Here is a 16,675-nt window from a genome sequence, read left to right on the forward strand (position 1 = left end):
TTTAATATGATTACAGTTCTTATCTGCTTGCTATCTTTTCTTTGCTATAAAGCAAAGGTTTTTGTTTGTTCGTTTTTGTGTTTGTGTTTGTTTTGTTGTTGTTGTTTTGTTGTTGTTTTTGTTTGTTTTTTGTTTTGTTTTGTTTTTGTTTTTTAGTGAACCAGCTTGTTTCTCATTGATATCATTGTTGTTGTTTTTTTAATGAACCAGCTTGTTTCTCATTTATATCATTTTAAATTTGGCGAACATTTGTTTGGCCTAGAGAATACTACCGGCTTTTAAAATGACAATCATTTCGTTACAGGCATTGCCGATGACAGTAATGTCCCAGATTCTGGAGAGAGAAATGTAGAGTTCGTTCTAGCTGATGTAGACTGTACTGGTTCAGAGTCCTCCATATTGAAGTGTGGATTGAATGGATGGCGAGTTGACGATTGTGACAGTACACAGCCCGTTTATGTAGTGTGTTCGGAAAGTAAGAAGAAACTTATTACTATACCAAAAAATTCCTATATCAAATAATTTATTTCAATAATATACAGTAAACAGAATAATTTGGTTATGACAATCATGGCTACGAGTTTCTGTACATTCCTATACATTCGAAAGTCATGACCCAACGTTGTCACGACGTCATTAAACATGTCAACGTTAACGTTGTCGCAACTTGGTTAACTTGTTAAAACGTTGCTACAACGTTTTACTACGTTGAGAATGGCTGTGAGTAATTGAGTAAACGTATAGATGATTTTCAATTAAGCCGATTTAGCTCCTGTGGGTTAATTTGCATAGGTGCCTTGGTAATCAAGTAAGTTTCAGGGTTTTCCAGGTTTTCCATATGAGACATCTGATATAGACACGACTAGAAGGGAATGAAAAAACCTGTTTTACTCCGTAAATGTTAATTGATAGAAACAAATCATTAAGTCTAATTCAATGATGCCGTGTGTCGTTACGAAAACAAGTGCCGGAACAGACTGCGGAACTGCTCCGTAAATGAATCTGGTGTTAAAATTACACAGCACAAACTTTTTTACAGTGTAGTGATACATTGATAACTACCAGTAGGCAAAAAGCAGTCGTGTTATTTTTCATAAATCAAATGTGTTATTTTTCGTTTCAAACTAATGTTGACATGTTTGTTTATTTTAGTTGATGTTACACCTCCAGTAATCTATACCTGTCCACGTGACATAAACGTGACAGTAAAAGTTGGTAGTATGAGCAAGCCTGTGTTTTGATGGAACCTTGGGCTGTGGATGATACAGGAATCGCTACGCTACTTACCAGTAGCCACTCCCCAGGATCTTGGTCAATGAGGGCACAACACGTGTGACGTACCTGTTTATAAATGCGGCAAATTTGATTGCAGAATGCACTTTTGACATCAACGGTATACCAGGTGAGGTGATATTATACAAATATTACTGGCTAGTATGTATGTGATGGTTGAAATATAATTACGAGGTAAAACATGGATAGTTGCATTATTCTTGGTTTATGAAATTTTAACAACATATTGCAGCCAAATGTATGTATATGGTCAATTCCACCGAAAGCGGACAAAATTCTCTCTATGTTAACTTTCCACTTTAAAATGTCATTAATAAAGGAAATCACGTTATTGATGGAGCATATCATGTCACGTCCAATGTGCTCTCTTTGTGCATATAGTCCTTTACTAGCAAGTCATACCCGGGGACAAGTTATGATAGCTTAAATGAATTGGCGTTACCCACGAATTCAAAGATAAAGCACCATATATGTCATTGAATGTCCTTCAATAAAAATGAAATTATTACCGTTAGAAAGACGTTTGCATGATCTCTCATCATATGTAAAACGATTGAATTCCACCAAAGTTTGTGGACTCTAGAGGCCATTAAGTCAATTTGGCTAATAATTTTGTTACCCGCGTATCAAAAATAAAATGATCGTTCTGAAAATGTTAAGTGAATATGCCATAAATGACTATATCATGAAACGAAGTTTCGTTCTATAATTCTGAGGTCCAAGTGATTATTTTATGCAAATACGTTTTACCCATAAAATCCCATAAAATCAAATTTGACGTTACCCACGTATCAACTGTTACCCACGAGTCCAGCAACTTAAATTAACATTTAATGACTTTGGACACTGAATTTAGTTTGACAAGCGTAAAATACATTCACCGCTTTAAAAAGAATCTATGACGGTTTAAACTTTTGTTACCCACGAATCCCGAATAGATGCTAACCTTGAAAAATAAGGAGATTGTTTATTTTAAGTTTAAATCAGCACATATTGAAGCCATGGGTATGCTATAATTTTGACAGTACTTACAGTTTATACACCTAAGAAACGCAAACCCCAAACGGTACTATAGTACTTATAGCTTTACCCACGAATTCGGCGTTACCCACGAATCCAAGGATTTACTCGTAAATTAAATATTTCTTATGCATCTTAACATTTTGAAAACATGCGAAATAGGTTCCAAAACAGTCCTGTTTAATAGCGTCCTCTTGAAGGTATACTGAAGCTGCATCATGAAGTTTTGATTGATTATCCTAAATTACCATTTTTTTTTTTTTGCAATTGGTTAGAGAAACAGGAATCATTGAAACACAATGGAGGAATAACCGCATGGTGGTTTCCAACCTTCTGTAATATTTTCTATTTTGCCGCTTACCAATACATACCTTCAAATATGTGTTACCCACGAACATTTTGGTTACCCACGAATCCCTACTTAAATTATAGTTAACAATGCATTGATAGTGTTTTAGTTCATAGGAACTGTCAAACACGAGTTAATAGAATATTGCTGCATGAAAATATGGAATGATTTTACTAAAATAATAATATAAAACTGTTTGCTCTGTCTATTTGAATTTAGCAACTTCATTATTCTCAAAATTTTTATACCCAAAATGCCATAATGATCCATTCTAAATATTCCATGTAGTCTGTATTATTTTGATTAAAATTCATTTTAGTGCCATTGCAGCCTGAATTATTGACATACGGAAAAGTATTTTTTATTTTTATTTAAAAAAATTAATAGGAATTGCCATTTTCCAGACACTGTTACCCACGAATCCATCCGAGATCCTCATCCTGCGACGAGATACAAGATCTAACTTTATATTTATATGAAGCATTTATTCTAATCTTTCGAAATAATAGAGTAATGTTAAATGATAGCCACTTTGGAAAGAGTTCGAAGAATTGACACAATCTTAACTCGTGACCTGGTTCTTTCTTAAAATTTGTAATAACCAAAATATTTCTTTGTAGATATATGTAATAAAATTCTATTTTACGTTCAAAGTCTTCACCGATTTCTAGTGTATATGAGTCACACATAACATATTGAAAGATATTAAAGAAAGTGAAATTTTATGGCGTACAACAGGTGAAAAATGCTTGAATTCGTGGGTAACATGCATATGCGCATTTAACACTTTATTTGGTCTAGCAAGAAAAGTTATTTTTCAATCCGATGGCACTTCCATCTGATGATTCACTAGACATGATCGTCTCATTTGATAAGTCTAGAATTGAAAAGGAAAACATTTTCAAAATGGCCCCCAGAGAGAATTTTGGCCCGCTTTGGCTGGAATTGACCATATATGTATGTATGTAGGGGTGAGGGTGGGGGGGGGGGGGGTGTATTTTTGTATGTATGTATGTATGTGAAATATTTCAGGCGTGGACGAATGTGTTTCCCCACAGAGGAGAGAGAAAACAGAACCCGTACCACCAGTCAAAGTCTCCGCATCATCCGATAATGAGGGCCGATTATCCATGAAATGCGACAGGCGAGACTACTACGCAATTACCGCGTATTTTTATGGTCTATCGCGTAATCGCGAAGGCACGCAACGCTCTATCGCGTATACGCGAAGGCACGCAGCGCGGGCGTGATTGTTTGACACGGCAAGATAGAACAATCGGCCCTCACGAATATGCGAGAACTCACCGTATACAATACACGGGGACTTTGACAGGTGGTACGCTCTCTGTTTTCTCTCTCCTCTGTGGTTCCCCTTATTCACTTCTTAACTAGTTATGTAGTTTTCCTTAACCTCCACTTGAATTAATCAAATGAAAAGGGTTAATTTTGACAAGAAATTACTATGAGCTACCACCAAACGTTAAGTTTTTATTGTAGTATCAATGATGCAATCTTCACATACATTTTTACCATCAGAGAGAGAGATGCATATTTAATCATCAATAACATGGTATTTACTGTTTTTCTTGATAATTCATAGTCGACTTAACTCCACCGACCATTACACGATGTCCATCCGATATCTACATTCCCATATACAGCGCAACCTTATCGCTCCCCGTGTCTTGGATTGAACCGGCTGCCTCTGATATATCTAATGTGACCTTAGTCAGGAACACCGCAACACCAGGGACCTCTTTTAGCATAGGATCGACACTGGTTGTGTATGATTTTATGGACGGGTATTCCAACCACGCTTATTGCAACTTTTCTGTCTGCGTGTTTGTAGGTATGTTTCTTTTCGTTGATAAAATACCGTAAAAACTCGATAGTTAGCAAATGTGCTTACAATCGAGCGCTTTTGAAAACATGAGATTATACCAAAGTCCGGCGCTATATCAACTGAGCTATTTGAGATACAGGCGGCGGTAGCACTACTTTCGGGCTCTGTTGCTATTAGTATACTATCCAGAGAGGTTGCGTCAGCAACCGACGCGACAACGCGCTCGATTGAACGTCTCGCGCTACGCGCTCGCTAAGTCCGTGAGGGCCACAGACTGCGGCTAAGGCGGCGGATGACATGATCGAGCCGGCAACTCGTGAAACCGCCCGGCCGTATGGAATTTTCCATATACTCGGTTACTTTTGTGGGGTTCATTATCGAACCCCAACGGTTTTAGCTTGTATTTATATTATTTATCAACATAGGCCTATTTGTTTGTGATATTTCAAGCGTTTTAAAATTTCAAAATAGTCCCATTCAATTACACGGTTGACGATGAAAATTTACTGAATTCAGGGAATGCACGTCATACACCACCTGTTGAGACACATATTTGAAGGTTAACTTGTTCGTATGTAACTACATGTATCAATAGTTTGATCAAAACCCTTTGCACTTTTGTGGATGGGGCGCTTCACCGAGTTTTGACTGTATGTCTGTTGTAATATCGATGTGTAATGTGCATGTCAAGGAATTGATATTGTATATTCTAGGTGTACTTTTGAACTCTTTAACGACTATTCATGAGAGCCCACGTACTATGGGAATGTAGAAAATATTCAATTTAAATTCTAAATATGGATGATGTGACTAATAATATATAAGTAAACATTTACATTATTGATGAAGGTTATCTGAACTGTTCTTTCTTACTTGTGAATCAGGTGGCTCAGAACAAAGCTACTTTCCACCATGTTCAGGAGACCAATCGTTGGTTATGAACTGCCCAACTAACATAGCTACAGCCGTGGAACTTGGAACCCAAGGAACGCCTGTGTATTGGAAAGATCCATGGGTAACTAGTCCTACTGGAAATGGTACACTCATTACACAGACGCATGCATCTGGAAATGTGTTCCCTGTTGGCAGGACTACTGTTAGTTATATATTCGCCGATGTCTATAGACAACTTATGACTTGCTCGTTCATTGTGACTGGAACCTCGGGTATTGTTTTTCATTCCATCTGTCTTATTAATTCACACTAGTTTGTTAAATGTCTTGTGAATACGTATATATAATACATAAATCAAGCTTCTTACATAAAACACCTATCCAGACTTTATAAACATGATAATAGGGACAAATTATATCAATCTAATAGGGAAAGAAAGTCATACTGCAGTTACTGTCCGTTTTCCTATACACAATACACAGTGCTCTCACCATTGACGCGTGACCTCTACAAATGATGTACGTTGGAAGAATGGGCACTTGCCTAGTTAACATCACTGTGTGAAAAATAACCAGCCAATATTTTAGCTATTCTCCAAACTTCTAGCAAATATATTTCTCTAACATGACCTAAAATTACAGCTAGGTTAGATGTTCAGAAATAGTCGCACTTTTGTAAAATATGAGTGAGGGCAAGGCATAGCTAGCCAACTCCCCGTGTTAATTGAATGGAGATTTGACCGAAAATATTGGTATCGGACCGCTCACTTCTGAAGGATGCCACAAAAAACGGTACAAGCTACATTTTAACTATTCTAAATAGGTTCTAGAAAATATAGTTTTGTAACATGTCCTAAATTTTTAGCTAATTTAGATGTTTGGAGAGGGTCGCACTTTGTGTTTTAGGAAGGATATGTAAACGACAGATAACACCAAAAATATGAAGAAATTATTTCCAAACCGTGTTAAGTCAACAATCATTATGTTGCTCATTTTCAAGAAAAAAGCAGGTCTTTGTCTCATTTCGTGAACAAAGGTACTTTCGTTTCCTTTATAATCGGTTACCCAACTGAAGCTATAATACCAGCTTTATTGCGATGTCGCACATTGAAAACAGACACTTGTGCACAACCAGAGAAGATCTGATTTAATCAGTTGAGCTGCTTCAATGAGTGTTATCTTGGTTTAATAGCTTTTAATGGGGTTTAAGTCCTGCAAAGGTCGAGATGAATTCTACTGTAGACATGACTGCATCATGTCTGGATAGTTCAACATGTCTTAATCAACATTCAATAGTAAATGTTTGGTAGTTGTGAATAAGATCTTTTTAAATTCATGTTGACCCGCTCTGCTTATCCGTACAACACTGTAATCGTATGCTCTTAGCACTGGTAGATTTAGTATTAACAATATGGTCCTACTGTTGTTTTCCAGTCGACACTACGCCACCAGTGGTATACCAATGTCATTCCAATATCGTCCAGGATGCTATTCAATCTGGTTTAGGTTCACTCGTTTACTGGAATGAACCTTTTGCGATTGATGTCGGTGGCACGGTGGAAGTCAGTCAGTCACACCATCCCCGTACGGTATTTCCGCCTGGTACTACGACGGTGAGGTATAATTTTACAGATGGGAGTGACAACATTGCACCATGTGTGTTTAACGTGACTGTTTCAGAAGGTATTTATCTGGGCGATGTGTGGTATTGACCCATTTGATATTCGATAGTATACACGGTAGGAAAGGGATGGGTCGATCACGATTATTTTTAAACGCTTTTTCAATGACACTCTCTGTAGTGATCCGCCGTTGATGCGAAGCGTTGTATGCACATCTTTTCCTACACGCCAATCACTTTTGCTCGTTTCATCATGTTAATCGGGTTTGTCTAACTGCACCACTAAACGGTCAACAATAATGTATAGGCCAATCATAATCTCATTTTATTTCATAAATCCTGTAAATAACCCGCTCTTTTAAGTGTACTATCCGCGTGTCGAACAGCTAGCGTTAGTCCTGGGCGTAAGTCCGTACCTTACCAAGCGATTGCGTTCCTGTGTGCTATTTGATGAGATTCATCGGGATCGTTCAAAGTCAACCTATGCTTCTTCCACAAATGCACACATCTGAATTTGGTGTTCCGATTCGGCAAATCACTTGCAATTCCCCAATTATTCAAAGTACTGTAATACTTTAATGAGAAATCCACTCGCTGTTAAAAAGAAGACGTGAATTAATTTTTTATTCCAAACTTTGTATCATATTTACAGGAGATACCACCACTGCACCAAGTCAAGGCTTAAATGTTTCCAATTGCCCGACAAACATCAATGTTACTGTTGAGACTGGGACATATGGTACCAGAGTGATGTGGTCAGAACCTGTTGCTAATAGCGCATCTGGAAGCGTATCCCTCGTGTGGCAGTCGCATGCTTCAGGAGATATTTTTGGAATTAGTAAAACACACGTGGAGTATAACTTTATTGATGGGGAAGGCAATGCGGCTCATTGCCGATTTGCTGTTGCTGTAACCACAGGTACAAGTTCATTTAACAATCCTATAATCGGTTGGTGCAAGTACATCCTATTAGATTGCATAATTCAAATACTTCATGGAAAACATTGATACACTTTCACTTTTATTCATAAGCGGGAGATAACGAATAGAATGTGTGTTCAAAATCACTGAATACAATATGCTGTCATATTTCTACACGATCTTGAAAAAAGCCTAATATGACTTCGATCCCTTCCTTTAACACAATTAATGCGCCATAACGAATTCTTTGTTTCGTTAAAAGTGGATACAAGACCGCCAGAAGTTAGTTTATGTCCAAGAAATCAGACCGTCAAAATCGAATTGGGTAACAAGTCGACTACTTATGAGTGGATTGAACCAATTGCATTCGATGTCTTGGGTGGGATTGAAACAACAAGGAGCCAAACACCCGGAGCGGAATTCCCTCTTGGCTTAACACGTGTATACTACCACTTTATTGACGGAGCAGGAAATAACAGCACGTGTGAATTTTACATTAATGTAACGGAAGGTAAGAATCTCCTCCGTTGCGGAGGTACTCTATGGGTACAATTCATACTACTCATTGATCCCTATAGCCCAGCATCTACGCACTTGTCGTCTGTTGCTCTCCATGTAATGAGTAAAAAGAAAATCAAGAATCATAAATGGGATACTTTAACACTCTGTAACAACTAGATAATAAGGAAAGGATTCATGCAACTTGAAAGGTGACTTTACACAATTTCCTTTGATTGAGGCAATGGTTGCTTGTCTTAAGGGGGTACACCCCTGGCGAATTTTGTGTCTATTTTTGCATTTTTCTCAAAAATTATAGCGCATTGGTAACAATTAAGATACGTATATTATATAAATACTGCACTGAAAATTCAGCACTGAAAATTCAGCAACTCAAGGAAAGTAGTTATTGATTTATCGATCAAATATTGGTTTCCCTCATTTTTGACTGTAACTCCACAACTGTTGTCTGTGCTTAAATAAAAAAATTCCAGTCCAGTAGTTGTAGTCCTTGCCCCTATAATATACATATCTTACTTGTCATCAATGCTCTATAATTTTTGAGAGAAATGCAAAAATAGGCACAAAAGTGGGCAGTAGTACCCCTTAAATCGACGTAAATATAAAATAGGGGATGATAATGACGAGAATTCTAAATAGACAAACAACGTCGAACATTCTCGAAGAAATTTGCAGTCTTGACCCTAGTGTAAAATAACAGCCTCGATGTCGGCGTGTCAACAAATCTAAAAACATTAATTCTGACGTCCCTCTTTTCTTACGCAATTGTAGTCGACACAACTCCTCCAACCATTCAGAATTGCCCTCGTAACATCTCTTATCAACGCGAGCTTGGTGCTCCAATGCCATCTGTGACCTGGGAGGTTCCGACAGCTTCTGATCTTTCAGGATACGTAAATGCGACTTCGTCGCACTCACCGGGCTCAATGTTCCAGGTCAACACGACGGTGGTTACGTACAAATTTGAAGACGCTGCTAATAATGCAGCTACGTGTCAATTTGAGGTCAACGTACAGGAAGGTAAATCAACTTGGTCTCTGATGTTTGGGGAGGGGTGGAAGATGCAGTTTGATGCGTGTGGGGTGAATGTAGGGCTGTGTTTGTGTGTATTGGAGATAGCGGTGTACCTCTTTGGATGTGTATTTGTGTGGGGGTGTGGGTGTGTATGTGAAAGAGAGAGAGGAAGAGAGAGAGAGATGTGTGTGTAGGGTGTGTTGCAGCAAGTGCTTTTATGGGTTTGGGGTGTTAATAATTCCTTTACATTTACACCACTCTTTAGTATGTTTAGAAATCTTTTGATACGCTTTTAGGAACCCAGTGTTGTGAAGTTTGAGGATGATGTTGCAAGGAAAGTAATGGTAATGTTTTATTCGTCTACTTTCAATCATTTTGTTTGTGCTTTGCAGTGGATACCCGTCCACCAAGGATAGAAAACTGCCCAGCTAAATATCACCAATAGTGTCGAGCTAGGATCATCGGGTACGCCAATACAGTGGACAGAGCCTAATGCTTCAGACCCATCTAATGTGGTGAATAGGGTGCTACGAACTCAGACGCCTGGCGATACATTTATCAGCGGAACTCACGTCGTGACATACTTGTATGTCGATGCATCCCCCAATATGGCGAGTTGTGAATTTGGAATCCGTATTAATGCAGGTAGTTTATTTTGTAAATCTTTTTATCAAAATTGACAATTTCTGTACAACACTGTGAATTTTGGAAACTTTTTTTGGGTCAGTTGGCAAGACACCGTTAATGATTTCATAATACCCACGCCAAATCGCCACACCGGCGCCGCGTAATCTTGAGAAATAACTCTAATAAATGCGCGTTTCTGTTATCATTTTATTTCCCGGGTTTCATTTTCAGTTGACACGACACCACCAATGATTTCACAATGCCCAAGACATATCGAAACAACGGCTTCGCGAGATGGTAAACTTATTTGGTGGTCAGCCCCAACAGCTTGGGATATGTCCGGTAATGTCACTACCACTGTTACCGGTGCCCGCGGAGGTCCAGGTTCTAGATTCCCTCTGGGATATCCACGGTGCGGTATCAGTTTACTGACCCGACTGGAAACATGGCTGTATGTTCATTTGATGTTAGTATAACGGAATGTAAGTATCAGCAGAAGGAAAAATCATTCACTTCTAACTTTGTTTTAAAATGTAAAAAGTAGTGAATTGTAAAATGAACTTTTTATTGGAATATATTATGTTTCCCAGTTCATTGCGAGAAAATGGTGAATGTGTGTTTTTATAGTTGGTGTTCGCGAAATATGTCCCTAGGATCCATTCAGATTAAAGGACGCGCCATCAGTTGTGTCACCAGAGAAAGTGGGTCATTTTTCATTAGCCAAGTCTCTAATACCCGCCCATCACATGCCATAATGAACCTCCAGCAGTACATTTACGTCACAATTTACATGTATAATGCTCATTAGGTATTTACGGAGGGGACGAGGTTTTAAAATTCGCTCTCTTCAGACACTGAATTTACCCCTGCCTCCATCTTATTTCTTTTATTCTTGAAAGTTAAATTGCCCACATAAAAACGATCATGCAGAGCATATCACTCACGGACTTTCTTATCATCATCATCACTTTTACCATTATCCTCTCGGAATATGAAACCGATTCTCTTATAAAAACTTATTTTATGTAGCCCCAGTTGTACAGAAGTGTCCGTCAAACAAAAGACGAACGATACAACTCGGAGACTACGGCACAACAGTCACGTGGACTGAACCAACTTCAACAGCACGTCTTCTACACAAATCTCATTCGCCGGAAGCCTACTTTTCAGTCGGAAAAACAGTGGTGTCATACGTTTACTTCAACATGTCAACCCTCGCTGTGGCTAACTGCTCCTTTGATGTTACAATATCAACTGGTAAGGTATCATCAATACTGATCATCTTTAATCGGTACCTTATTTTTTCGTTTCCTTCTAATTGAGAAACCTCAGAAAAGAACTAAACCCAGTGAGACGTTTACGGGACAAAATGTGACCGTACACCACAAATGAGCCGTAAAGTTGGCCCGGTCAATTTTGTTTTATTTCGTGTTTATAAAATATATATCATAAGCTTTAAAATGGTATCATTTGACTTCAAACGATATCCAGAAGCGGGGTTATAGTTTGCTGAACTCTTTCAATAAAATGGTACCTTTTTTTGTTCTACATTTGTCTCTTTTCCACATTGCTGGTAATAAATATCAAACAGTCATAATTGGCGGTCATTTCAAATTATCCCCAAGTCAACGAGGTTCAGGAATGTCCTCTCATGTAACCCACCACTTGAACAGGATTTAGCCAAAGCAAACAAATAGTTATTTAAGAATTCTATAGAGATAGGTAGAAGCTCATTATCCTCTTCAGCAATACGATTATTGATTGACGTATTTAAAAGGTGTTTGACGTGCATATATATTCCGATCTATCAAAATGAGATGCAATGTCGCAAACCAAATTGAGGTACCTATGAAATAGTTAGAAAATAAGCTGGAGTTACACATATATATTCCGATCGTTAAATGTCATTTAAACTTTTATCTAAAACTAAACACCAGAAAATGTGACACAAGGCAGCAATTAGATTTAACGCCTTTTGAAACAAACTCTTCAATCATGTCATTGTCCAAATTGGCCTACTTGGAAGCAGATGCATTCACTTGCATCTGTTTTGGATCATAGTCATAAGGAAGAACCAATCGGAACCAATCGCTTTATAATCGTTTTGTCATTCTTTGTCACGTTCATAATGGGCGTGAGCAATAAGTTTTAACATGCTCTATGGTCAAAACAGCACAGCTAAACACAACCCCCCAATTTTCCTAATTACGTTATTGAACTCTACGTTCTTCTCCTTTGACAGAGGACACGAAACCTCCTATCATATTCCAATGCCCGTCTGACATAGAGCGTATAGCAACATCGCATACGGCAGGTACTATGATCGTTACTTGGACTGAACCAACTGCAACTGATTACTCAAACTACACCTATACACAATCTCATATTCCGGGATCTTCGTTCCCTATTAGTGTCACCAGAGTGAACTATGCATTTACTGATGGAAGTGTGAACAATAATAGGGCAGCATGTGATTTTACCATCATTATTGAGCCAGGTGAGATAAACAAAGATGTATTCTGTGGGGTGGGGTGGGGGTGGTGGGGCGTGTGGTTGGTGTGTGGGTGTGGGTGTTATTTGCGAGCTGTTATGTAGGTATTTGTGCATTTGCCTAGCATTGCTTCCGAGGACTCTATCTAAACCACACGGTGAGGACCTGCTGCACAACAAGGACCTAGATACGCGTCCTTGCAACGTAATATCTCTGAAAACTTGTCTGTACCAATAGCTGTAGCTGTGGAGGAAGTGAATTGATTCAAAGATCTTATACTATGAGATAAGACACTCCGTATAATTAACGTGCAAACGGCCTATACCGATGTGAGGACAGAAAATGTGACTCTCGTGCTGAGGTCTCCCACACAGCCAGCTAATAATGTGGTCCTCACTCTCGTCGTTCATAACCGCCAGGACCACATAATTAACCGGTTGTGCAGGAGACCAGCACGAGTCACATTTTCTGTCCTCCGGAGTGTCGCGTGCTTGATTGATTCTGATACCGATATTCTGCGTACAATTGCGCTATATAAACCCCTAATGTATATTTATGTTGGGATGAACTCTTGTCATTATGTCGATCGTTTCATCATCTTATTTTTCATCAATAATTCCATTTTGTATTTTTCACAACACTTAGCGAACACATCATCAGTCGAAATTACCCGCTGTCCAAAGGACATCACGGAAATTGTAGAATTAGGAACTGTTAACAAGGCAGTGACGTGGATAGAACCAGACACGTATGATCCTCACGGAGGTGTGACTCTCGTCTGCAATCCCATCATTCAGGCCAGGCATTCGAAGTTGGCAAACATACAGTGACTTACAAATACAAGAATGATGCTGGATATGTGGCATTTTGTAGCTTTACAGTTGTCATTGAGTCAGGTAATTTAAATCGGACTCAAATTAAAATAGAATGTGTGGATTTTATTACATGCTGTATTTACATTGGCTGTCTTCACCTTACTCATGGTACTGCATGTCATTTCATAAAATTCTTACTCCTTTTGAGATTCTGTGAAGAAAGAAAGAAAGAAAGAAAGAAAGAAAGAAAGAAAAGAACGAAAGAAAGAAAGAAAGAAAGAAAGAAAGAACGAAAAGAACGAAAGAAAGAACAAGAGCTATATAGAAAGTCATGCGAGACATGACACACAAGCCGACCTGTTAATGGGTCAAGTTTGAGCAATTTAGAAATTTGACCTTGACCCTAAACTTTGACCTTTGGGGTCATAAATATTTTTAACATGTTTAGAATGTCGTAAGAATAATTCCTGTTGAATTTGAGCTCGATTGGACCAATTTCGAAATTTGACCTTTGACCCTATAACTTGACCCTTTGGTCACGGATGGGGTCAACTGCTCTTTTGCATTGTGCTTAGGATGTCATAAGAAAGATTCCTGGTGAATTTCAGCTTAATCGGAACTTATACATGGATTTTGATTTTTTAAATTTTTGATTGACCTTTTGACCCCTTAATGACCTTTGACCTCAATGAAAAAAAAAAGCCTTATGTACACAAATAAAATGCATTGTTCCAATTTTAAATAAGAAATGTTACTATGTTCAGTTGTTGAGATAAAATTCTTAAAGTTATTTAGCTGAAAACAGGAAGTGACCCCTTAATGACCTTTTGACCCCAAAATAAAAATACCATGCATACATCAGGTAACACTATTTCATGTATGATGGTTATATTACTCTGGTCTGTTTACATTTTGAGATAAAAAAATTTTGAACAATTTTGATAATTTTGGTTTTTGACCAGAAGTAACCCCTTAATGACATTTGACCCCCAAAACTGTAGACATCCTAAAGACCCTGGCTAGTAGCGATGCATGTGTGTTAATGGCAACTCTCTTCTATGTAATTTATACAGACAGTGATTTTTGAATATTTTTACAAATTTTTCAGATTTTGACCGAAATGACCCCTTAATGACCTTTGACCTCAATTCTTTTTAGGAAGTTTTAAGCACTGCCACATGTTGATTTATATGCATGAGTCACATGATCATTGCATGTAATTTGTGGAAGGAGTAGCATTTTTTGTGAAATCACATTTTTGACCATTTTAGCTAGGTCAACGGTCACAGCAAGGTCAAAGTCAAAGGGAAGGTTTAGCCTAGCCCAGTGGTCTTTTGGGTCAAGTTTGGTTGAAATCTGTCAATCCTTGCGGAGCTAGATGCAGTTGATTGGTTGCCAGAAAGAAGAAAAGAAAGAAAGAAAGAATTGAAGAAGACTCCAGAACAAGCCGATGCCTTCTGTCGTCGGCTTGTAAAGAAAGAAAAGAAAGAAAGAAGAAAGAAAGAAAGAAAGAAAGAAAGAAAGAAAGAAAGAAAGAAAGAAAGAAAGAAAGAAAGAAAGAAAGAAAGAAAGAAAGAAAGAAAGAAAGAAAGAAAGAAAGAAAGAAAGAAAGAAGGAAGGAAGGAAAGCAAGCAAGCAGACGTAATTGGCATGTTGATTGGCGTTTGATGGCTTAAATTAAGAGGAATTATGAGCAATGTGAAAATGCTTTTAAACTTACATTATTTGCTGTTTTCAGTTGATACAATACCGCCAGCGATCCTCGATTGCCCCTCTGATATCACTGCTGAGGTTGAAAAGGGAATATGGGAAACCAGTGACGTGGATCGAACCAACCGCTACTGATCTATCTGGGAAGGTTACGCTCTTATCTAGAACACATGTCCCTGGTTCTCTGTTTTATCCTGGCCAGTCTCTTATCACGTATATCTTCACAGATCCGTCGCATAATATCGAATCATGTAGCTTCTATATCAACGCAACATCAGGTAAAATGAACGTGTGGAAATGTCATACCTTTTATCAAATTTTAAACAAATTTCAATACTACGGATTTGCCACACAAATATGTCGTTTATATATAGCACTTCGACATTCACAACCAATCTACCTTTGAAACTAGCTTTTTATCTCTGCCAATTGTGGGCATAATATTTCCAGAATAGAAATTTGTGAAGGGCTATGATATATATATCACCATTTATTATACACGATTATGAATATCTGTTATACATATAATATTTTGAGCATTATGAACATTATACACAAGCATATTAATGATTCTGTCGTTTTCTATTGACAGTGGATACTTCACCACCTCTAGTGACCCTTATGTCCATACAACATTACCAAAACAGTTCAAAGGTACCGACACATCAGCTAAAACATATTGGAAAACACCAGAAGCTTTTTTGACTTATCAGGGGACGAGCTGGCAATATAATCGCGTCTTATAATCCGGGAGACGAGTTTTCTTGTTGGCACTTTCTGAAGTCGTCTATGCTTACTGATTCAGCTCAGAATTCAGCCACTTGTAGTTTCACTGTTATCATTGAGATAGGTAACTAGCAACATATTGTGATATTCTATTTAAATTTATGTCAAACAGAAGATAGGCTATCAAAGACGAAAGGTTTTTCTGATATTTCAACATTTTTGGTAATTGCTTATTAAAAGTGGGTACAATGTATTAAGATTTGTTTTTAAAGTACTTTTCATTATAGAACAAAAAACGTAATGAGTTGGATTGCACTTGAAAATGGAAAATGCAGATGGATCATTTGTTATTAATGAAGTGACTCTTTATGGAGTTCAAATCAAGCAGTCAACAAAATTCCTATAAGATAACATAGTGGTATTGACAAAACATAATAATGTAGAATCCATGGCATTGAATATTGTTAACATGCAAAGGGCATTCGAAGGAATAAATACCATGCATGACTGTAAATAAAAAAAAATTTAAAACCTTGAAACTTTCATTATTATTCATCTATCTCAACCATAATCAGTTCACATTACTTAATTTTGATTAAACAATTACTTTAATGAAAATATCTTTACCTTTTATCAACAGATAAAATCTTTTCCCACCAGAATTCAAAAATTGTCCAGAGGTAATAGCCCCACCAATTCATTAGATCTCCGAGCAGGATTGCCAGGCAACGTGGGATGAACCAAAGGCGTCAGACGATTACAGAATTATTCTTTCAGATAATAATGCACTACGGGGGATTAATCTATTCCCAGTGGTTCATCTGTCATGGTAA

General features: G+C 37.8%; 3 protein-coding genes across 3 annotated transcripts in view; all 3 read left to right on the forward strand.

The window, feature by feature from the left end:
* The window catches only part of LOC140161849 (scavenger receptor cysteine-rich domain superfamily protein-like), a 42,646-nt gene extending 38,187 nt beyond the window's left edge, over positions 1-4,459 (forward strand). The window contains exons 26-28 of the mRNA XM_072185144.1: positions 305-475; positions 1,153-1,402; positions 4,263-4,459. Of these exons, the coding sequence (XP_072041245.1) occupies positions 305-475; positions 1,153-1,241 (260 nt within the window). The 3' untranslated portion in view covers positions 1,242-1,402; positions 4,263-4,459. The remainder of the gene's footprint in view (positions 1-304; positions 476-1,152; positions 1,403-4,262) is intronic.
* A 983-nt stretch (positions 4,460-5,442) lies between these two features.
* Positions 5,443-9,918, forward strand: LOC140161850 (hyalin-like). The gene is made up of 6 exons (XM_072185145.1): positions 5,443-5,671; positions 6,833-7,081; positions 7,672-7,938; positions 8,203-8,451; positions 9,231-9,479; positions 9,866-9,918. The coding sequence occupies exons 1-6, from the start codon at positions 5,443-5,445 to the stop codon at positions 9,916-9,918; spliced, it is 1,296 nt and encodes a 431-aa protein (XP_072041246.1).
* LOC140162841 (hyalin-like) lies at positions 9,914-15,842 on the forward strand. The gene is made up of 7 exons (XM_072186152.1): positions 9,914-10,118; positions 10,332-10,582; positions 11,130-11,357; positions 12,343-12,597; positions 13,237-13,487; positions 15,145-15,394; positions 15,709-15,842. The coding sequence occupies exons 2-5, from the start codon at positions 10,546-10,548 to the stop codon at positions 13,419-13,421; spliced, it is 705 nt and encodes a 234-aa protein (XP_072042253.1). The 5' UTR covers positions 9,914-10,118; positions 10,332-10,545; the 3' UTR covers positions 13,422-13,487; positions 15,145-15,394; positions 15,709-15,842.
* The last annotated feature ends 833 nt before the right edge of the window (positions 15,843-16,675 follow it).

Source organism: Amphiura filiformis, chromosome 10, assembly GCF_039555335.1.
Source record: "Amphiura filiformis chromosome 10, Afil_fr2py, whole genome shotgun sequence".
NCBI classification, from domain to species: domain Eukaryota; kingdom Metazoa; phylum Echinodermata; class Ophiuroidea; order Amphilepidida; family Amphiuridae; genus Amphiura; species Amphiura filiformis.